This window comes from Panthera tigris, chromosome D1 (assembly GCF_018350195.1).
Source record: "Panthera tigris isolate Pti1 chromosome D1, P.tigris_Pti1_mat1.1, whole genome shotgun sequence".
In the NCBI taxonomy this organism is placed as follows: domain Eukaryota; kingdom Metazoa; phylum Chordata; class Mammalia; order Carnivora; family Felidae; genus Panthera; species Panthera tigris.
This window is the reverse complement of record NC_056669.1, coordinates 58440847-58463361: the sequence shown is the minus strand read 5'-3', so window position 1 is coordinate 58463361 and position 22515 is coordinate 58440847. Positions and strand designations below refer to the sequence as shown.

The 22515-nt window shown below is 43.0% G+C and overlaps 2 protein-coding genes across 9 annotated transcripts in view; one reads left to right on the top strand and one right to left on the bottom strand.

Annotated features, from left to right (window-relative positions):
* The window catches only part of ATG16L2 (autophagy related 16 like 2), a 32088-nt gene extending 14884 nt beyond the window's left edge, over nt 1–17204 (top strand). For 3 of the 5 annotated variants that reach the window (XM_042959285.1, XM_042959280.1, XM_042959281.1), the window contains one exon: nt 70–5600. In XM_042959285.1, coding sequence (XP_042815219.1) covers nt 70–169 — 100 coding nt within the window. In that variant the 3' untranslated portion in view covers nt 170–5600. Of the gene's footprint in view, nt 1–69; nt 5601–10196; nt 10649–16859 lie in introns of those variants that run through there. The other 2 variants (XM_042959283.1, XM_042959284.1) reach the window with 2 other exon arrangements.
* FCHSD2 (FCH and double SH3 domains 2) overlaps nt 5746–22515 on the bottom strand; it is a 296241-nt gene continuing 279471 nt past the window's right edge. For all 4 annotated transcript variants that reach the window (XM_042959277.1, XM_042959278.1, XM_007080887.3 and 1 more), the window contains 7 exons: nt 17581–17715; nt 12151–12234; nt 11854–12031; nt 11335–11555; nt 10257–10386; nt 10032–10114; nt 5746–7878 (listed from right to left, as the gene is read on the bottom strand). In XM_042959277.1, the coding sequence (XP_042815211.1) occupies nt 7795–7878; nt 10032–10114; nt 10257–10386; nt 11335–11555; nt 11854–12031; nt 12151–12234; nt 17581–17715 (915 nt within the window). In that variant the 3' untranslated portion in view covers nt 5746–7794. The remainder of the gene's footprint in view (nt 7879–10031; nt 10115–10256; nt 10387–11334; nt 11556–11853; nt 12032–12150; nt 12235–17580; nt 17716–22515) is intronic.

Sequence of the window (22515 nt, the reverse complement as noted above, 5' to 3'; positions counted from 1 at the left end):
CTGACTTCTTTCGCTGACAAAAGTGAAAAAAAATTGCATCTAAACTGGTGTCTGCTTGCCTTTTTGCAGCATTCAGGTAGCAGAGAGATCTTTGGGCTGGTGGCTCCAGGACACCTGTGCTTGGCTCCCTTTCCTCCTCCTGCACAGAGCTGGGGCAGAGCCAGTCTAGCCTCAGTGCTGTTCATGTCTGAGGAGAAGGCATGAAGAAAGGCTCAGAGGCGACAAAGGGCAGTGGCTCTTGGAGCCATGGAAATTTCACCCTTGGTCCAGGCTGGTCCAGAGGCCAAGCCAATACCTTGGGTCCTCCTGCTTCAGGAGGGTAGACTGAGCTGTGGAGGGGCCATGGGAGTTTGGGGAAGGGAGCAGGGGAAGCAGCCCAGAGGGGCTCTGGTGGAAAGGGTTCTAATAAACCAGAGAGTGAGGTCAGGTACTTAGTACACCAGGCCTGCCTTTAGATGGGGGCGTGTTCTTGCTCCAGAGGCAGAACCCTGAGTGAACGGGGAATAGCGTGGGTATGTCTGTGTCTTGGGGAGGGCCCCCATGGGCTGGGCCTGGGTTGGGGCTTGTCGGCATGACAAGCCTCTGTGGTACTTGGCAGACCTGACAGGGCAGAACCTGCGCACCCCAGTTCCTTTGTCAACTTCAGGTATGGAGGAGTCATCAGCAGGACAGCCATTGCCAGTCACAAGGCAGTCACAGGAAGAGACCTCCGTCCCTGAGTGATTGGAGCCTTACTTTTGGGATTCTGCCCATCTGAGATTCAAAGGCTTCAATCCAGAATTATCGGTTTTCTCCTTTATCACCGTAGAAAGTCTCCCTTGGGGGCACTTTGCCATTTCCAGAATTTGGAAACCATTCCCAGGATGAACAGCAGATTGTTGAGAGCCTGAACTCCACAGCCAGGCTGTCTGTGTTTGAATCTCAGCCCACTATTTAGTAGAGTGGTTTTGAGCAGGTTCCTTAATAACTTTGTGCCTTAGTTTCCTCCTTTGTGAAATGGTACGCACCTCAGAGGTTGTTAGAAAGACTCAATGTGTTGGTTATCTGTGAAGCTCCTGGCACGTGCCAAAGGCTGAGTGTTGATTGGATACCCAGTCTACACTCTGCTGACTCTCCGCTCACTCACTGCTCTTGGCCCAGCTGTCCCCTGAGCTCTGGGTGACATACCCACCTGCCTCCTGGACATCTCTCCCCCTGACATAAGCGTCTCTTCCCCTCACATCCCACATCCTCTGGCACCAAGGCCTGGAGCCTCTAACCTGGCTGCAATGCAGGCCACCTTCTCCTAGGCTTGTCTCTCCTCCCAGAACCCTCTTTGCCAAGGCCGGAGTTACTTTCTAAGATGGCATGGTCACAGGTACAACCCTCTAAAGTTCCCAGGCTGCCTTCAGAGAAGCTTGACATTAAATTCAAAGACCTTAGGAGCCAGCCCGTCGACCTCAGCTGCATCTTCATTTCCTTGCTACTCTGTTTTACACATGGACTTTCCCTCTGCCCAGAATGTTCTTCCCTCCCACCCCAGTTCAATTTGTCTTTCGGATCTTCTGAGAGCCTTTGCTCATTTACCAGGCTGGCCAGGGGACGCCTCCATCTTGTGTTCATTGGTGTCTCCTTCCCTTGGGAGCTCTTGGAAGACGCCAGGATGGGAACAGAGTATTCCTTGGGATTAGACCTGGCACAGAGAGGGTCTGAGAAGTGTCTATTAAATGGCTAAACTCTCTTACTCAAGGACTCAGTAAATTTAACAGTTGATGCTGGGAGTGTAGTATTATTCCAGCCTGACTCCTGAAGGCCTCATCCTGTCCCAGCCCTCTTGTCCTGGCTTCTAGTGGCCACCAGGAGTCACCAGCTGCTTACTGTCTGCCGGGCCATTCTCCAGTCTCCTGGGATTCGTGGCTGGAAAGACCAGTGCCTCCAGTAACCACCATTACTTACGTGCTCATATGTCAGGCACAGTGCTCTGCACTTTTCATGCAGTAGTTTATTCCTCCCAACCTCCTGGTGGGGTATCTCTCATAGGTGATAAAATTGACACTCCGGTATTATGTGAGGTCATACAGCTGGCACAGCTGTATGTGACATATGTACATGTATGTTTTAACAAAATAACATTTTGAGAATCTGGGCTTCCATTTACGCAAGATCAGGGCATCTTCCCCCTGCTCCCCAGTGCCCGAGGGGTATGTGCTCTGCCCCCACCATTGGTGGGGGATTCTAGCTTTGTGTATCCTAAATCCCTCCCTGCATCCTCTCTTCTGTTTTCCATCTGGGCCCTGGCCACCTACGCCTGAGTCTGGAGGGTCAGTGTCCCTTGAAGTGAGGGACATGCAGCCCCCAAAAGTGAAGTGAACTTGAATCCTGGGAGGCCATTACTGGCTACACCATTTGGGGGCTGGTACCTCACAGGACTGCAGTGAAGGCTACTTAGATAATCCAGAAAAGGTGCTCAGAGATGACAACTCCACTCTAGGGCCAGCAACCCCTCTGCTCCCTGTAAACCTTTCCTTCTTTGTGGGGCCACTCTGATAGCACCCTTGGAGTGCTCACCCCAGGGAGCACATGTGTACCTCAGCTTACTTGGAATGCTTCTGGAGGAGCCAGTCTGGAAGGCCAGCCACAGGCCAAGGAGGTGGGCGTAGCTGGCAAAGACCGAGCACGGGAAGAGCTCAGAGGAGAGTGGTTGGGAAGGTTGTACTTCCATCCAGTCTTTGAAGTCTCTGGTGGGGATAGAATCCAGGAGCTAAAAGCCTCTCTAGGCCTTTAGTATCCTCCAGCTCTCCAGTCTGCATACCTTGCAGGTTTTCAGTACTTGGGCTGCATGCCTGAGTTGGGGTCTCTAATATCAAAACTGGAATACTCTTTCTCTTGCTGTGCACATGGGTTGAGGCCCAGAGAGGGGCCAGGGTCTTGTGCAGGGTCATAGCAGAGCTGGGGTAAGGACTCAGCTGATTCCTCTTTTCTGAAAATTACCCTCAGGTTCTGCAGAGAGGAGCTGGCCTGGTCTTTGGATACCCAGTTCTAGGTTCTGCTCTGAGTGGTCTTTCTGAAAGACCTTGGGCAAATCGCAGTGTCTTCCAGGGGAAGGATTTTCCCCATCTGTGAGACTTCCTGCCCCGCAGCTCTGGGCCTCACAAAAGATAACACAGCTCATCCCCGGGGGGGCGGCAGGGGGGGTTCTGTAAGCCTGCCCTGTCCAATCTCAGGCCTCAGTGAGCCTGAGACTAGACAGCAGCTCCTGCTGCCTCTCGGTCATCTCCCTAGAAGACACACCTCAGCTGGAGTCTGCTGTTCCTGACTCTCCCCTACCAGATGTGAGCCCCTTGGTGACAGAGATGAGATCAGAGTCACTTATGTCTCCAGTAGACAGAACAAGACCTGGGGTGGTCAGTTTGCTGACTGGACAAATAGGAATTGAACAGAGGTGGTCTTGGCCCTTAGAAAGTTTTCTGGAAGCATCTTGGTGGCACCAGGTATGGACCCACCTGTGAGAGTTGGCATACCATGTCTGGGTACAGGCTTGTTCCCTTTCTCTCGACACATCTGGTCAAAAATATTTTCATTTTATCTGCTCAGTATTTTTGTTGATCCTCCTGGATCTTAAGCAGTTCGTATTGCCTTCTCATTCCTACTTTACAGATGAGGAAAGCAAGGACTAGAAAGGTGAAGAGATGAGCCTAAGGCCACAGCTAATCGAGGTGGCCAGGGACCTGAATATGGGCATTCTGACCAGGATCTCCCTGTGCCCCTCACAGGACCAAGGGCGTGACGAGAACAAGGAGGCTGCTTAGGTGTTTAGCACACAGTGTGGAAAGGGTGTGAACCCTATTTGTGGGTCCATCTGTTTTTTCAGGATTACACTCTGGGAAAATATTCCCAGACTAGAGAGCTCTCAGAAACAGACATGAGAGAAGTACTTCATTTGTTGTTTTGGCCAACGGGACCAGGGGAAAATGGTCCAGGAACAGGATGCTCTTTGGCATTCACAGGGTTCTTGGATCAACAGTGACAGAGCAAACAGGGAGAGTCTAGGAGGAAACTTAATTCTGGTTGTGTCAGGTTGCAGGATTTCAGGACAAATTATAATTCTCTCCCTTCTAAACTAAAATTTCTAGAACTTGGTTGTGTTTTTGTCATAAAAACCTCTTTGTAATGAGCAAAATAAACGCAAAGATTCCAAGCAGCTAGATTTTGTTGTAAAGCTACTCAGTTTAGTTAATCAGGCAGTAATTGGCTCCATAACTGAGGGCTGTGGCTGGACCCCAGGCAGCAAGGGAATAGTGCAGCCCAGGATGTGATTATAGCCCAGAGGAGGGTTTGCTTTCTCTCAGTGGACAGTCCAATGGCTTGAATTTTCTTTTTAGTTTCTGGCCATCCGGAGAAGTCTGTGTGCTCGGTTCTCAAATACTGTGACCTTTTTGTTTGGTGTTTTCATTGTGTCTAGAAACTGAACTCATCTAGCACGAAGTGTTGGATAAGCCCTTAGAAATCATCCCGCTCCTTTCAAGGCTGGGGATGCAGCGGCCCAGAGGGAAAGGTCACCCATCAAGTGGTAGCAGGGCTAAAGCCAGCTGACATCCTCCCACTTGCATATCTGTCTGGCTTATGGGTGTGGGCTAGGGTCGAAGGTCAGAGAGGAAAGGGTTCCAGGCGATATGCGATATGCGGTGAATCTATGGCTTCATTGCTTTACAGTTAGTTCCTCTGATGATGCTGGGGTGGGACCATTAGCTTAACTCTGCCCCCTTATCACAGACTAAGCCCCTGCTGCCAATAGCGATCTCAAATGTGAACACCTTTCATTAGCAGGGGAAGGCAGAAGATGGAAAGGGTACTGAATGTGGTATTTAATACCTAACTACGTGCACCTACCTTCCCTTGACAACCTTGTGACTATGAGGCTGGAAGAAAGGAGCTCAGCTGTAGATCACTAAAGGTGGGGGAGGTGATGGCGAGGAATATTGGTGTTTGGTGGTGACCACCTGTGCTACAGACTTGAGGTATCCTTCTTGGATCCACAGTGTTATCCTCAAGTTTCCATGAGGATGTTGAGGCTCAGTTCCCACAGTTGTCAAGTGAGAGCCAGGACTGAACTCAGACCTTCTGACTCCACAGTCGATGCTGTTGTCTCTTATGCTGCTGGTGGGAGTGTTAACAGACACAATCATTTTGGAGGCCAATTTGGCAAAACCTAACAAAACTAAATGTCCATATAGCTTTTTTACTTTCAAATTCCATATTTGGGAATTTACCCAATATTTTTACTGGAACAAATTTATAAAGAATCATGTACAAATATGGTAATTTCAACTTTCTAACAGCAAATGGATGGATACAACCTAAACGTCCATCACTATAGGAGGCTTAAAATTGTGATATATCCAAACCATGGAGAATATAGCCTTCAAAAAGAATGAGGTAAACCTACTAAATATATAACCCCACATATGTAAAAAGGTAATGTGTACATGCATGAGTTTTATGTACAGAAAATGTCTGGAAGAATACATATTGCATGTGCCCAGCCCTGGGAAGAGGAGAGCTGTGGGCCCCTCCCCAAACACACTGAGCCTTGGTCCTCGGTGTGGCTGGCTGGCAGCCAGAGGGACTTAGCCTTTAACTGGGAATTCACGTCCCTCTCTGTTTTATGGTTTAAAAAAGGAGGGCCTAGGAATATCTTTATAAAAAAGCATTGTCTATTTGGAAGGTCTATTTACCTAAATCTTTTTATAAGGAAACTTAGAAAACTTAATTCCATTTTTTTTTATTATTCAACATTTTATACATAATAAATACAAACTTTTTACAGCCACTGTAAAGAAAGCACATCTGCACAGAGGCACTCCCTCCAAGCCTGGCCCTGTGCACTGTGATGCTTGATTACATGTCCTGAAGGGAGGGGTTCTTTTTAAAAAGGAGGCATATTTTTACAACTTTGTTTTTTTAAAATAAAATTAGCAGCTCTTCCAAAAAATATTTTAAAATATAACAAAAGATTTCAAATAACTCTCTGAGAATGTGGAAAATCCAGATTCAAGGACAATTTGGCTAGCTAAAGAGAGAATACAAGACTGGGTAGCAAGAACTGCCTGATTTAAGCACTTGGAAGATTTTATAAAGTGCTTTGAAGATTTTTAACATGTCAGAGAACTTTAAAATCTTAAAAAACCACCCTTTTAATTTCTTTTTTAAACTTAAGAATAAGTTTGATAAACACAAAAAGACCTCAAATAGATCAACAGGTTAAGAAATGCAAAAAAAGGAAACAAAACCCCCAAATTACGGAGAAGACTCGTCGCTGGGTACTGTCACTGAAGTGATCAAATGACTAACTGAAGATTTCTTCAGCTATAACCTGACTTTTGGTCAAAAATCCCATGGGGACATTTGGCGAGCATTTCACGTTTTAAAGATTCTTAGGAGGATGGAGTTTTCAAAGCATAATACAACTTTTAGATTAAATTCTGCAAATCTGATTTCTTAAACAAAAACAAAAACAAACCAACTGGCAAAATCCCTTCGTCCCTAGGTTCGGCACTCCCTATCTTCCACAGGAGGTGGAGAGCCGACAGAGCCCTACCCTGGGCCACCTGCCACCGTGAGCTTGCTAGCCTGCGGAGAAAGCTACTCTTGGCTCTCCTTGCGACACGGAGAACTTGTCTTTTCCTTATCAGTTTGCACTTGTGCAGGGTGTGCAACCCTTTAGTCCTTTTCCATGAGAAGCTGGTTTCCATGAGCCACAGGTTGTTCCTCCTAAGGAAATATGTCAGGTCAGTGGGACCTGGGAAGCTGCACTTTCGTGGGGGGTGGCCACCGGTCTAGAGCAGCCACAGGCTGGCTGTCAGGACTCGTGCACTGGTTTGGGAATAAAATGACGCGAGGGGCCTCCCTAGCAGAGAAGCTCAACAAGGCAAGTATGTGTCCCCAATTTACCTAGACACTCAGATTCTAAAGGTACTGGTCAGAAGAATATATGCTGCAAAAATTAAGATGAAAAATATCCAAATACAAAAAGAACATTAAATCGGCTCATTTCAGATCTGGAAGTTCCATTTCTGCTTCAGCCGCAGCCTCCTTTCTATTAAGTCTATGTGATGGACAAGATTTGGCTATTAGTTCAGCCCCTCCATATTAGCTCCACTAATACTAAATGAATGCCATAAATATTAATACAAAGGACACTGTTACTGTTTTAAATCTGTTAGTTGTGGAAGAGATGTGCATTAATGAAATTGGCGATAAACTCAGGGCAGTCCACTTTTTTCCAATAAGGTTTCACTTTTCTCGGTCTGGGGACTAACTGTGGGGAGGAGCCAGCCTCTCCTGAAATCCCTCCTTCTAATTCCTTACGTAGCCAACATGATCTGATTAAACTCAATCAGACGAGCAAAAGCCACTTGAAGAAAGATGAGGATCTTTGCCACATCCTTGTGGCCACAGTAATATACTGTACGAGTTCACATGATCAGTTTCTCTGTGACCGTGCCCTGAGTGAGTCCTGGTCTTGAGTCTCATATAAAAATGGACCACTGTTAGGCATGAGGGCTGTCCTCCTCTGCTTCTGGGGCCCGCTAGGATTTGTGCTATGGTAGGAGAGATGACATAGAAAATGACAACAAAAAAAGGCACAAAATATTCAAAACGTGGGAGGAGTCCACCAGGCCACCCGTTCACATAATCCTCCTTGTTTTCGCTCCGTTCAAGAGTCATCATCATGCAAAGGTGCCTAAAACACAAGAGTGGCCAAACACCAAGCCTGGCCTTGATTGTAGCAGTAATGGATGGGCAAACCCATCATCACACCAGTGTGATTTCCACATCCTCAATCTTCTCTGCTGGCCTTCGGTGGTTCTGTGTAGGTGGAGGGGGAGCTGCCCGGACCTGAGCAAGGAACAAATACATGGATTGTTAGCTCCCTGATTCAGTGCTTGAAGCATCCAAACCCCAACCAGTCATTTATCCATAGACATGGGTACCCCAGGGGTCTCACAAATGCTCTTAACATGAAAGCGTGTGCTTCCAACGTAATTCTCACTATTTCCCACACCAAGGAGTTAACTGTTCTGATGAAATGTGGAACCTACAAATCAGGGTCTTGCCTAGGCTGAAAGCTTCACGGGCACAAGAGTCACTGTAGCTCCAAAAGGCTCATCCAAAGCAAAGGGCTGGAGGTGGAACCCAGAGAGAGCAATGCTTGGGGAACTGAAAACCTTTTGGCCTGTCTTGGAAGGAAAGCTGCAAGAGATAAGACTGGAGATGTAGCTTGGGGTGAAGTCATGAAGAGCCTCATTAAGCCACGCTAAGGAAATCTGAGCTTTACTCTGTAGGCAAAGAGGAGTCTTTGGTGGAATTTTAAACAGCAGGAGCAGATATGTGAAAGGATGACTAGGATAATAGTTTGGAGAAAAGAGTGGAGGGCAAGAGTGAGCAATAGTGTAGGTAAGAAGACAATTTAGGAGGCTCTTGTAGTCATGTGAATGAGAGTTTATGTCAGCCTGACCTAGGAATTGGTGGGGGGGGGGGCGTGGGAGGAGTGGGGCAGGGAGGAGAGAAGTGGGAGTATTTGATAGAGGTCTCCAAGGTACATGTGGCAGGAATTGGTGATGACTTTGTGGGAGGCAGGGCTAGAAAGCTATCAAGAGTGAGGTCAGAGCAGTGGTAGAATGGGGGTTCCACTCACCAAGCAAGGCAATATGGAAGGAGTGTGTCTGGCAAGGTGGATAATTAACTCGTTGCTGAGTTTTGGGGCTTTGGTACATATACAGTGAAATGTCCACAAGGCTGAAGCTCAGGGAAGAGACTGGATTGGCAGTTATGAGACTAGGGGTTGTCAGTAAATAAGTGGTTATCAAAACCATGGGAGTAGATGAGATTGTATGAGGAGAATGAGAGTGAATTTAATGACTTCAGGAGAAGCAACCCATGGACAGAACCCTGAGAAGCATCAGCAGAGATGGGCTGAAGCAGAGAAGCCCATACAGGTCAATGAAAAGGAAGGGCCAGAAAGTAGAGAGCAAACCAGGAAAGGGCAGTGGAACAAACTGGCTCACTTCTCCTCATTCTCACTCTTATCCACCAGTCTATGTCACCATCTTGCTTGAACCACTGCTCCAGTCTTGCTTGAACCACTGCTCCAGTCTCCTAATGGCTCCCATGTCCCTTCTGCCACCTTCCATTCACTCTCACTTAGAAGCCACAGCAATGTTTCAAAATGGAAAACCAGTCACATCACTGTCCTACTTACAACTTTGCAATGGCTAAGAACCAAGTCCTTAACAAGGCACTCAGTACACATCTGCTGAATTAGCCAAAGGAAGTGAGTGGTTCAAGGAATGGTGTCAAATGCTGATAAGCAAGTCAAGGAAAATAAATGTACTGGATGAGTGTGGGAAAGTTATGACCTTGGAAGGGCTGTTTCACAGTGAGGTGGTGGGGTAGAGTGAGGGATGAGTAGAGGTGATTATTTGTAAGAGATTCTCCTTGAGAATAGAAGCTCTTAAACCTCAAAAGGACATGAAATATATCTCATTTCATCTCTGTGTTCCTCATAGAGAGAAATATAAGCTTGGAAAATAATTTATCAATAAATGTTTGCTGGAAAAAAACTGCTTGTTTCACACTTAGACCACTTTAATGCTTGCTATAATTTAAATACACCTTTCATAGCTATCTCACCATAGCTCAGTAAAAAAAACTACCAGTCTAGACTAGACCTTCCAAGATGTGTTGAGTTTTTAAAAAATATTTATCTTGAGAGAGAGAAAGAGAGAGCACTCGAGCAGGGGAAGAGGCAGAAAGAGAGGGAGAGAGAATGCCAAGTAGGCTCCACGTGATGCTTAACTGACTGAGCCGCCCAGGTGCCCCTGCGTGTATTTTTACAGACTTTGTTTTCAAGAGCTCTTTTTATCTTCCCAAACTCATATGATCCTTGCGTGGGGGAATCAGCATAACACAGAGGCCACAGGGAAACATTAACTGCTAACTTTCCATTTTGGAAGAACCGCATTCTATAACAGGTAAGATAAGAGACTTACGGGTCGCAGTTTGCCATATGAGGTCTCAGGAGTATGCCTTGGTGCCTGTGAGCAACCCGGCGATTCGGTATGGAAGCTGTTTTCTAAGGGAGGGAATCAAGCAGCTCGTTTTATTTGTGTTGTCGGGCAATAAAAATGCTAATAACAAATCTGTTTGCTCTTCAGGTAAACATGTGGATTTCTGAATAAAAATGTATTTAGATCCATGCCCAGGAAAACCCTTACCATTTGCTGAGGGAGAGCGTGGGAAGTACTGGGAGCTCCTCTTATCGGGGCTGGGGTAAGGGCTGCTGGGAGGCTGGTCATACAGCGGCAGTGGAGGCAGGGAGCCTGGTGGCTTGGGAGAAGGAGAGATCTGCCACAAAGGAAAGAGGTTACAAAGTGCTCACCTCAGGAAGCTTGAGAGGCAAGTTGGCTTCCCTAATTCAGACATGTTACTTTTCTCTGCAGCTAAGTTATGACTATCAACAATTTTGGTCAGCCTCATCAGAAGCACATGAACTTAGAATAACCACCACAAATCCCAATTTTGTGATGCATTTAACTTTTTCTCCTCAGAGAGCTCATTATACTACTGATTTTAGTCAAACCATTCTCTAGAGTTCTACTGAAAACACACTAAATCAGTCAATTCAATAAATCTAGTGAAGAAAAAAAAGGGGACAAATTCTATTTTTTTGTGTTAAGAAAATAATTGGCTGTTTTCGACTTCCCCAAATTTTGTAAATGTCAGACTAAGTGTTCACAATACCACACACACAAGATGGGGAGACATGTTCCTTATGGTCCTGGGCCTGCCAGACCTGCTATGACAGATCTGAATTAGGGTTTCCCGTAAAGGCAAGTTTTGCTATGATCAGCTGAGCCTAGAGCCGTATGAGTATAATGGGGCTCTGCCATTAGTCCTCTGAAATGGACTGGCAGGCAGGCTCTGACAGTGGTGGATAGAAAGCAGTATTTTTACTATATAAACTAACTGCAGAGACAATAAATTCCCTCTCTGGTTTCTTTCTTTCTCTCTACCAAACCACTTTTATGTATGTCACATACAACTTATCATTTTGGTTAACTGATTCAGAGAAAAGAAAGTGGGCAAATGGAGGTGTTATATGGCCATTACCCAAGAGCCAGGTTGATGAGTCTCTGCTTTTCCAAACTCAATTTTTTGCATAAACGTGGCAACCGAGGACTGGAGTGGGGAGGAGGGGCTGAGATTGCAGCCTGTGTTTGCATGGGTCAGCCACCTCTTGGGAGTCATTTTCTTTAACCAGCTTTTAATTCAGCTTTCTCCCCTCTCATGTACCTGAATCTCTCTCATCCACGGAGTGTCACCATTTTCTGAGGCTGAAAGTTCTTCCACTAGCACCGATGGGAAGACTCCAATCCGCCCACTGAATTCCCCTTCCCAGAAGCCATCGTCATCCTGGTTTTCTTTGTTCAGGATTCGGATGATTGCCCCCTCAGGAAAGGATAACTCATCATCTGTTTGGCCCTCGTAGTCATAAAGTGCTTTCACGAAACAGACTAGGTAGGAAGAGGGAGAAAATGCAGTAAGAACACGGACAGCCAGGTTCCTTTTGCAACCACCCCTATGCTCATGTGGCAACTAAAAGAGCACCATACAGATTAAGAGTAATTTTTTTACTCACTGAAGATCAACTTCAGGGTTCTACCCTACAGGATAAATGTGACCAAATTATGGAAAATATATCATAGAATAGGAATAAAGATATGCTTTTTAACCTACGGAAGGCTGACTCCAGGGTAATACCGTTTAGGCCAAAATGTGACCAAATAAAGAGTGCCTTGTTTCAGTCTTTACCACTGGCATCTCCGTTGAGGCTGCCTGAAACGAGCTCGGCCTCCGTGGAATTGCTGGATGTGTGTGACCGACTGTCCAAAGCAGCCAAGGACTGCAGCATGCTCAGTAGACTGTTCGAGGTGGGAAACTGTAGGTACTTTTCTGGCACATAACCCACTTGGCCAACTTTATTTCGAGCCTGAGTAAAAGACATGTGACAAAATAGGTTTGCACACACAATCTGGATAGGGCAAAACAGGAACCAAAACAAACTCCTAAAATGTCACAAGAAGGGGCGATATGAGCAAAGGAATATACCTTTACCCAGTCTTCCATATCTCCATCTTCAATCACTTCTAACACCTCATGTTCCTCAATGGTCAACTCATCTGGTTGAGAAGCCTGCAATGTAGGATGGTCATGGACAAAATTAAAAGGTTAGATAAAGAGCAGATGTGCGCTGATCATAACAAAAACTGGGGATCAAAATATTGAAATGATTTTGAAAAACATACCAAACATAAAAATTTAAGTGTTGTAAAACTATCGTAATGAGGTGAAGTTTTACTTTAAAAAATTAAACAAAATAAAGCCACAGCAAAAACTGGAGAAACGGAATCCTCAAGAGACCATCAGGTGCAGTGAACATAGCACTCTGCTGGAAGCAGGGGACCAGGGTTCCAGCCCCAGCTTGTTTCTATTGGTTATTCAACTTCTTGATGCCTCCATTTCTTCAAAATGACAATCCTGCCATTCTGGGGAGGATGAGGGAGTCAATGTGGGATGAATAAGCTGAGAACCATGATGATCTGTGAAGCACAGGCACAGGAGCAAGCACTGAATTAGAACGGCACCCGAGGGCTACCATGGAGGCGCAGGCCGTGAAAATGCAGAGAACTATGTACATGGATTGGATGACAGCTTGAGCAGCGCCTAGAACTGATCTGGAATCACTGTGCGATAAACAATGGCCAGGAGAATTAGAGTTGCAGGAAAGAAAATGGCTGAGATCGTCCCGTCCACAATTTGGATTTATTATGCTCTAACTTAACTGTGGAGAATGGGCTGATCCACTTAGATGCTTTTGTACAGGCTGCTAACTGTGATGGTTTTATGGTCTCTGACACAGGAGTTCACTAGCGCTGGCCACCCAGATACTGCTCCCGAGACTGCAGAATCTGAGTGCAACCTCTAAGGGGCTCAGCAGAGAGGCTGGAGAGAAACCGTGTGGCTTTGTTTCCTAAAGAGACTTGCCTGTCACATGTAACAGGGTGGGGCCTGCTAGCATCTTCTGGTTCTCTGGTGAGCAGTCTTAAAAGCATTCCCCAAGTCCCAAGATTAGTAACAACTATATAACCAAACTGTAAGACCCTACAGTTTTTCAAATCTCACAATCTCAATGTGTAAAGTATCTCCAGGTTACACAAGCAAAAAATGGGTCACATTACTAAGCCTCATTTCCCTTTTTGTGTACATTATAATACTTTATTAAACCCAGATTCTGGATGTTGCCATAGCTGCTTAAGATGTTAAAATAGTATTGAAAATGGCTGACCAGTCACAGAAATACTCCAGGACCAGAATTTTAAGTAAATTACCTCTGATCTCAAAACATGAGGATAAAAGGCTCATTGATTCATGATAGCTTTTCCAGTGGGATTTCTTCACTAATCCAAAAACACACTATGCTTTGACTATGCCATGAAAAGGCACCAATATAACAAAAACATTTTCCCTAATTCCATGGTAAGACTTAAAAAGTAACAACACAACCTGACTTCAGTGTGTGAGAACCAAAGCAGGAAGGATAAGAACACCTTTAAATATACCGCTGCCCTTGTAAAAAAGTCATGGAGGTCCATGCAAGTTGTTCAGTGCTGTTATAGAATATCAGCAGACACCAGCTTGATCAGACCAACCCCAAACAGTAATCAATGCTTCCACTTGACAAGGTCATGTCCTCTGCATGGCAACTCAAGACTCTACAGAGTTTGGTCACCATGGTCTCTCACAGCTTTGGCCCCATACACTATTGCCTCTTCTCGGAACACACCATGTTATTCCTTGCCTCTATGCTTTTACCAGACTGTTTCTTTTTTCCAGCAGGCCCTGCTCTCTCTTTCCCATCTGGCAAACAGATTTAGATTACTGTGGATTCAAGTCCAGGTTCAGTCTGTTTCTAAGGGCAAGTGTCCATAAGATCTCTCTGAGCGTCAGTTTTCTTTTCTATTCCTATTAGAATGTAAGCTCCATGAAGGCAGAGATTTTTGTCTGTAATTGACCAATGCCATGTCCTCAAGCTTAGAAAAGAACAGGACGGTACACGGAAGGTACTCAATTAATATTTGTTGATTTAATGGGTTTGTTGATAATATCTTCCATATTGAGTTATTAAAGAGATTAGAAAAACATAAATATGGTACCAGGCATACAGTATTTCACAAATGGTAGCTATTAGAATTACTCATGATTTGAGGCCCAGCTCATATGTTTTTCCAGACCACTCCCAAGGAGCTGGTTGCTTCTTCCTTCTTTTGTTGTAAGGCTTTGCACATCTCTCTAATGAGAACTACCATGGCACTCTACTTAGTTGTTTGCCCTTGTAGGGTTCCCACTAGAATGACTTATGCAGGGAATGTAATTCTTCTCATTTATCCCAACTGAAGTCAGCAAGTGGTCAGGAAATGTTTTTTAAATAAACACGTGGTCTCACACTGCCCCCTGAAATCCTAATATCCAGGGACGACCAGAACTGTAGAAGCGGCCAAGTCCTCCATTCCCACCACTACCTCTCTAAATTTCCTATTTTCTTTGAAAACAGTATACTTTTTCCTGATTATAAAAATAATACATGTTCACTGTAGAAAAGCTGGAAATATGCATAACTGAAATCTTAAGGTACACGAGCATTTTATTCTTCTGGCATAACATATCATTTCTTCTTACATAAAAAAACTTCCATTAATATAATTTTTAATTATCTTCATAATATTTTATGTTTACTGTTACGTTATATGAATGGTTAATTTATTTAACAATCCCTTGTTGGATTGCCAACTTTCAGCTATTATAAAAATAGTACTATGATGAAAGAACATTTTGTGTCCAAAATCATTTTCTATACTGTGATCATTTCCTTAGGATCTATGCTATTAGGGTCAAAAGTTATGAGCATTTATTTATTTTTGAGAGAGAGAGAGGGAGAGAGAGTGAATAAGCAGGGGAGGCGGGGAGAGGGGGAGAGAGGGAGAGGGAGAGGGAGAGGGAGAGGGAGAGGGAGAGGGAGAGGGAGAGGGAGAGGGAGGGAGAGGGAGGGAGGGAGAGGGAGAGAGAGAGAGAGAGAGAGAGAGAGAGAGAGAGAGAGAATCCGAACCAGGGTCCAGACTGAGCTGTCAGCACAGAGCCTGACACGGGGCTCGAATTCACGAACCATGAGATCATGACCTGAGCTGAAGTTAGATGCTTAACTGACTGAGCCACCCAGGTGCCCCAAAAGTTATGAGCATTTTTAGTCTAATCCTTAAATATAATGTTTCTTTGTCCTCACCAGATTAATCCAGGCCTGCTTTGCTGGTCTGGACTATGGGAATCACCATTAGGCTTACAGTTCATTTCTCTCTATTCTAATCTATCCCATATAGCATCTATACCATGACCAGGGTTTACCTTCTTAAAAGCCCAATCTGATTTTAGGACATCCAGAGGTCCCTACCAGCCAGGATAAAAGTCATACTTTAGTCTGGTCTCCAAGGCCCTTTACTCTCTGACGGCAAACATCTTTATTTCCAGCTGCTCTAATCCCCACACTTGATGCTCACCCACCACCGAATGTAACATTTCCTGAACATCCCATACTCTCATCAAACTGTGTCTCTTATCTTTTATTCTTTTTGCTTAGAAGGTTCTTTCCCTTCTCACCGTATCTAGTAAGATCTTACTCATGACCTAACTGAAATGCCACCTCATCTACGGAATTGCTTCCAACTATCACAGGAAAAATTAGCCATTTTAACCCCTACTATAAATGTTTTCATACGTACTCTACTTTTCAGCTTAATATTTATTCCCCCCAGACTATCCATCTGGGGAGGCAGCAGGAATTGTGTCCACTAATTCTTGCATCCCTGAAACATATCACATACTGGGCACTGAGTGACCGTTCAGTGATTAAATGATTAAACAGATTTTTATAGTCCAGTTTACTATAGAGACATGCCTGGCATATGTCAATAGAGGGGATGTTGGATGGATGTGAGCTATTTATAATCACTCAGACACTCGGGACCCTCTCCATTAAAGGACCTTAAATTTTAATTCTGGAACTTCAAAGTAAATATCATACTGACAGGTGAGATGGGAAAACATTCCCAACCCTACTTGTATAATACTCTAGAACACCTTTCTAAGTATCTCAGCAGAAGATTTGAAATTTTCAAAAGATTATCAAAATAGTTTATTTTGAAAAAGAACTCCAGCCCTTTTAGGAAAGAGGAAGTATTCTTTTTTTTTTTTTTTTTAAAGTTTATTTATTTTGAGAGAGAGAGAGAGACTGAGTATGTGTACACAAGTTGGGTAAATGAGAAGTCAGTTATATATTTAGGTGGTCAGGGGAGACCTGAGGAGAGGCTCTATTTGAGCTGAGCCTCAGTGAAGGGCAGTACGCAGCCAACCAAGATTTGGGGAAAGATGTTCTAGGTGGAGAGAGCAGTGAGTGCAAAGTTGTCAAGTCAGGAAGGAGCGTGGTGCCACAGTGGCTAATGTGTGGTGACTGGGCTGGGTAGGGAAATGGTCTGACATCAAGTTAGGGAGACTGTCAGGGGCCAGATCAATCTGAACACTATAGACTCTAGTGAAAAGTCTGTTTTTCTATGTGTGATGGAAAGCTTGTAAGAGGTTTTTAGACAGGGGAATAAAATAACCTCCTTTATGTGTTAAAGATAATTCTGACTGAAAAGTGGACAATGGACTTTTGGGAGGGAGGCAAGTATGCAGAAGGCTACCAATTATGTTTTTTTTTTCTTTTACAGTAACTGAAGCAGTGGCCTAGACCAAGATGGTGAAAGGCGAATGGGCTCAGGGTATGTTTTGGAGGTAGCATCAAGAGGGTTGGTCAATGGACTGATGAGGGGAGTGAAACTCAATTTATTTTGTGTGAGTAAAAAGTTTATGTGAAAGCAGAGCAGGGGTGAGACAGACTAAGAACTATTATACCAAATCAAGTTTGGAAATTCTGGCATCTTTTTATCCAGGTCCCTACTTACTATGGAAATAAGAGGTGGTCATATTAAGACTAGGAAAGGTAAAGTTTAACAAAACTGCTTTGTAAAACAATTTTCTTTTAATATCAAGTTTGAGCGTCATCCGAATGGAGGGTCTGTGCCAAAGCAGGCAACTGATAATAAGGGTAAGATTTCTATTTACTGAAAATTTACTAGATGCCAGGCACTATGCTAAATACTTTGCTATAAAGTGTTATTTCTAATCTTCAAACTAGCGCTATATATTACCTCCATAATAGAGATAAGAAAACTGAGGCTCACAGAGATGAAGGGACTAATCAGTATGGTCATATAGCTTGTAAGTGGCATTTTAATCCAGGCAGTCTGAGGTCAGAGTCTAGACTGTTCACTATGTTATATTGTCTCTAATATTAACTGAACACCAATTTTAGGGCTAGGTAGATACAGTCATGTGTGTCTCCAGCATTGCCACTATTTCAAATGAGCACTAGGTTACAGAAATACACACCTTGTAGGAATAAACAACTTTGCAGGTGAGTGGATAATTTCTTAAGGTGCCAGAAGGGCTGGAACTGCTATCGTCAAAAACATCCATGTTGTCTTCAAACTCTTCTCCTTCTTCTCTTTCGGGGTCTGCATTAAGCTGGGGAAAATTAGAAGCCATTAATTACCTAGCTTGCTTACTTCAAGAAAATGAGTGAAGCAGGAAAAAACACTTAAAACCTGACTGGTTCAAACTATTAATTACTTATTCAACTGCACAGAGAAAAACGTATCTATTCTCTCTTGCATTTTTCATGTTATGAAAGGGCCAAGTTCTTTTTTTTTAAGATTTTATTTTTAAGTAATCTCTATAGCCAACACGGGGCTTGAACTCACAACCCCAAGATCAAGAGTTATAATGCTCTATCAGGCCCTCTGAAAGGATCAGGTGTTTTTGTTTTGTTTTTAAAAACCAAGAGTAAAATGTCATTCAAATACATAAATGTTTATCCTTATCAGTATCCTTTCTCTTTTCACTGTTAAATACTAATAAAGACCTTTTACCATTTAAAAAAAATGTTTACTTACTTTTGAGAGAGAGTGAGCAAGCAGGGGAGGATCAGAGAGAGGATCTGAAGGAGGCTCTGCACTGTCAGCACAGAGCCTGATGCGGGGCTTGAACGCACGAACTGGGATATCACACCCTGAGCCAAAGTTGGATGTTTAACTGACTGAGCCACCCCGGCGCCCAAAGGCCTTTTACCATTTTAAACTGATCATACTGGGAAACGTTAGAAAGATTTCTAAATGCTATCCAAGGATGTGGAGAAACAGGCTTTCCTCTACCATTGGTAGAAATGTAAACTGATATGGGGTGCCTGGGTGGCTCAGTCGGTTAAGCATCTAACTTCAGCTCAGGTCATGATCTTGTGGTTCGTTGAGTTTAAGCCCTGCATTGGGCTCTGTGCTGACAGCTCAGAGCATGGAGCCTGATCTGGATTCTGTGTCTTCCTCTCTCTGACCCTGCTCTGCTCACAGTCTCCCTCAAAAATAAAAATAATAAAAACACTGAAAAGAGTTTTCGAAAAAAAAAAGTAAGCTTATAATCCTTAAAAATATAACAAAAATAAACCCTACTGAAATTAAAAACAAAACATACCACTTGATCTAGCAATTTCACTTTTGTGAATATACTATGGAGAAATAAAGGATCAGGATGTAACACTATAGATCTTACTCGACTTACAATGGCATTATGTCCGAAAAACCTCATCATATGTTGAAAAATATCCTGAGTTGAAAATGCATTCAATTACCCTACTGAACATTATAGCTTAGCTTAGCCTAGCCCACCTAGGGCGTACATTAGACCTTACACTTACACTAGCCTCCAGTTGGGCAAAACCACCTAACACAGAGACTATTTTATAATAATAAAGTGCTGAAATCTCACGTAATTTATAGATGGTCCCCAACTTACTATGGTTTGACTTACAATTTTTTGTTTTGTGATAATGCAAAAGTAATACACTTTCAGTAGAAAACATACTTTAAAATTTAAATTTTGATCTTTTTCCGGGCTAGCGACATGGTACAATATTCTCTCATGGTGCAGCAGCAGCAGCAAGCTACGGCTCCCAGTCAGCACAATGTCACAAGGGTAAACAAGGTATACTCACAACCAGTCTGTACCCATACGATCATTCTGGGGTTCACTCTCAGTACAGTATTCAATAATTAGGTATAACGAATGTATTTACCTAGAGTACTGTCCATGATACTGAAGTACAAACAGTATTTATATGAACACAAATATCTGACAGGGGGAAGAAGAATAACACAACAAAGACTGGAAATAGAGATGGCTGTTTTTAATATCTCTCTCTCTTTACAATCTGAACTATTAGAGTAAGCATGTCTTACTCTTTTTTTTCAAGTAGGCTTCATGCCTGGTGTGGAGCCCAGTGTAGGGCTTGAACCTACGACCCTGATATCAAGACCTGAGCTGAGATCAAGAGTGGATGTTCAACCAACTGAGCCACCCAGATGCCCCAAATATGTCTTACTTTTTAAAGTAAAAATCCAAAAAAGAGGAAACAAAACAGGCAAAGTTTCTTTGTTTCTAGCTACATATAAACATCTATTTAGCTACTTTTTCCCATGTTCAAACATCCGAAGGCACAAATGTTTACACATTAAAGATATAAGAAATGGATGGTCAGAATCAGGTCTCACAATAGACCGATTAACTGAAATATCAAATACCTACAATATGCTGAACACTGTGCTAGGCTCTTAGATATGAAATGGAGGACATGGTTTGCTTTGCAAAAGCTCATACTCTAGAGTGGAGAAGCCATCACAACTAAATGCTGAGTGCACAGGGGGTCCTGTGAATAGGAAGGTCAGAGAAGACTTCCTGGCATTCAGTGAGTTGCAAAGCAGAGGCCTCCTATACAGTCCACTTTTACTTTTTAGTGAATTAAAGTGATTTCTATTGAGCACTAATGTTTAAAACTGACTCTATTCTTAACTGCTATTTCCCTAATAAAATTCTATAGAAATGTGTGTGTGTGTGTGGAGGGGAGCGTTCTAAAAGAATAAGTAGCACATATTTCCTGTCAAATGTATTGCCTACACTTCACGAGCCCTCGTAATATTCTCATTATTTTATAACTATTATTGGAAATTCTTCCCAGCTGAGTCAGATAATCATGTGCCTCATCTTACAAATAATTTCATCTATGGTCAGTCAGGTCAATGACAAAATAGGCTCAAATCATGACCTTTCAAATCATCTCAGGCTATGATTCCGTTGTTCTCCAAAAAGGCACTGTGTCATATAAAAGGTGAGGATCACATGCTAAAAACTGCCATAAAATGTAAACATATCTACACAGAAGATACTGCTTTCATACTCTAGTAAAGGTTATAGACGTTAAAAAAAACCCACAACTGTGGGCATTGAAACAAAACAACACAAAACACCCGTATATCTATAAAAACTAAAATTAAAGCCAGTGTGGGTAGAACACATTTCCAAAAATATAGAAGGAATGTTAATATGCACTGTGCTTTGGCACTGGGAATCAATCCAAAACATTTTATCTTGGCAACACTGTTTGGTACTAAACATTCCATTCTTTCCTCTTTATTTTGAGTCCATTGTTTGAGTCTCATAGAAGGGAATGAAAGGTTGCAGTGACAGCAAAAGGGGTCAGGGCCATGTGCTTTTGCATGGCTCCAGAAGCTTTCCAAAGTATGTCACTGTGGAACAACTTCTGCCTTTTCCCTCTTCCACCCTCTGTAACCTCACTGTTACAATATTTTCTTGACCCAGCATTTCTAAAATCACATTCTTCCTCTGTTTCTTAACAACTGCTCTCTTAGCCCTTTTCCTTCCTGTCACCTGACAGAACGTCAATTAAAACTATTCTTCCCAGCTGTGCTAATGTTTTTCCTTTCTTAGATGTTGTAAAATGCTTACTCTCTTTGCAAGGGCAGATAAGAAGCAGATTTCTGGGTTGGTATTATTAGCTATCTCCTTGTACTCAGCAAAACAACCTCTGAAGGGTTTCATCAACTTTATGGGACTGTAATGAATTAGAAAGCAATACTAGGTCCCTGGGTCTGACAGACTTGAGTTTGAATGCTGAGTGTGCCATTTACGGCTGTGTGACCTTGGGCAAATTACTGAACTTCTCAACTTCAATGACCTTATCTTATAATGAAGACAATTACTTCATATCATAAAGATTAAATTAGGTGACATATTTAAACCCCTAACACACGCTCAATACCTAGAAAGTACTTAAATCATTATCCTATTTTGCTCCTTACAACTCACTAGCAGAACCTCGGAGCTTCATCTGGACAAAGAAGTGACCATATTGAACATCATTCCAAATACAACACAAGTAGATTATAAAAGATAACATTGAAAATATCAGCAAAGTGGATTTCTGTTTCCAGATAAGATGGGAGCATCAGGGACCAGATTTAAACTCCTTCCAGAAACAACTAAAAAACTGTTCAAAATATATGAACCCTGGACATGATGCACTTAAGGACAGTGATCCCTGTGGAATGGGAAACAATTTCCTCAACTTAGGAAAGAGCTATTTAAATCCAAACTAATCAGAGTAAAGGAAATAAAAACCAGAGCAGAAATCAATACAAAAGACAACAGAAAAACAACAGGGGGGAAAATCAGTGAAGTCAAAAGCTGATTCATTCTTTTTTTTAAACTTATTTATTTATTATTTTGAGAGACAGAGAAAGAGAGAGCAAGTGGGAGAGGCAGAGAGGGAGAGAGAATCCCAAGCGGGTTTCACATCGCCAGAACAAGCCCAATGGGGGGCTTGAACTCAGGAACTATGAGATCAGGACCAGAGCTGAAGACTGACAGTTAACCGACAAAGGTACCCTGCTGAGTGCCTGTGCCCAGTCCCTGTTTGAGAATTCTCAGCAAAGATGGTGCTTCCAAGAGCCACCCAGGCACCCCGAATCTAGTTCTTTATCACATGAATAAACCTCTAGCAGAATGATCAGAAATAAAGTGTAGACACAAATAACCAATATCAAGAATGAGAGAAGTGATGCCCCTACAGATTCTCTAGATAATGAAAGAAGAATAAAGGAATATTATAAACAACTTGTTCCAATAAAGTTGGCAACTTAGATAGAATGGACAAATTCCTTGAAAGACACAAATGATCAAAATCCACTCAAGAAGAATAACCTGAATGACTCTATATCTACTAAAGACACCGGATTTGTTGTTACAAGAAAACTTCCATAAAGAAAACTTCAGGCTCAGATAACATGCTCTGATGAAGTATATCAAACATTTAAGAAAGAAAAATTCTACACAATTCTATATAAGCTTCCAGAAAATTGAAGAGGAAGGGATACTTTTCAAATTATTCTGAGACAACCATTATACCAAAACCAGACAAAA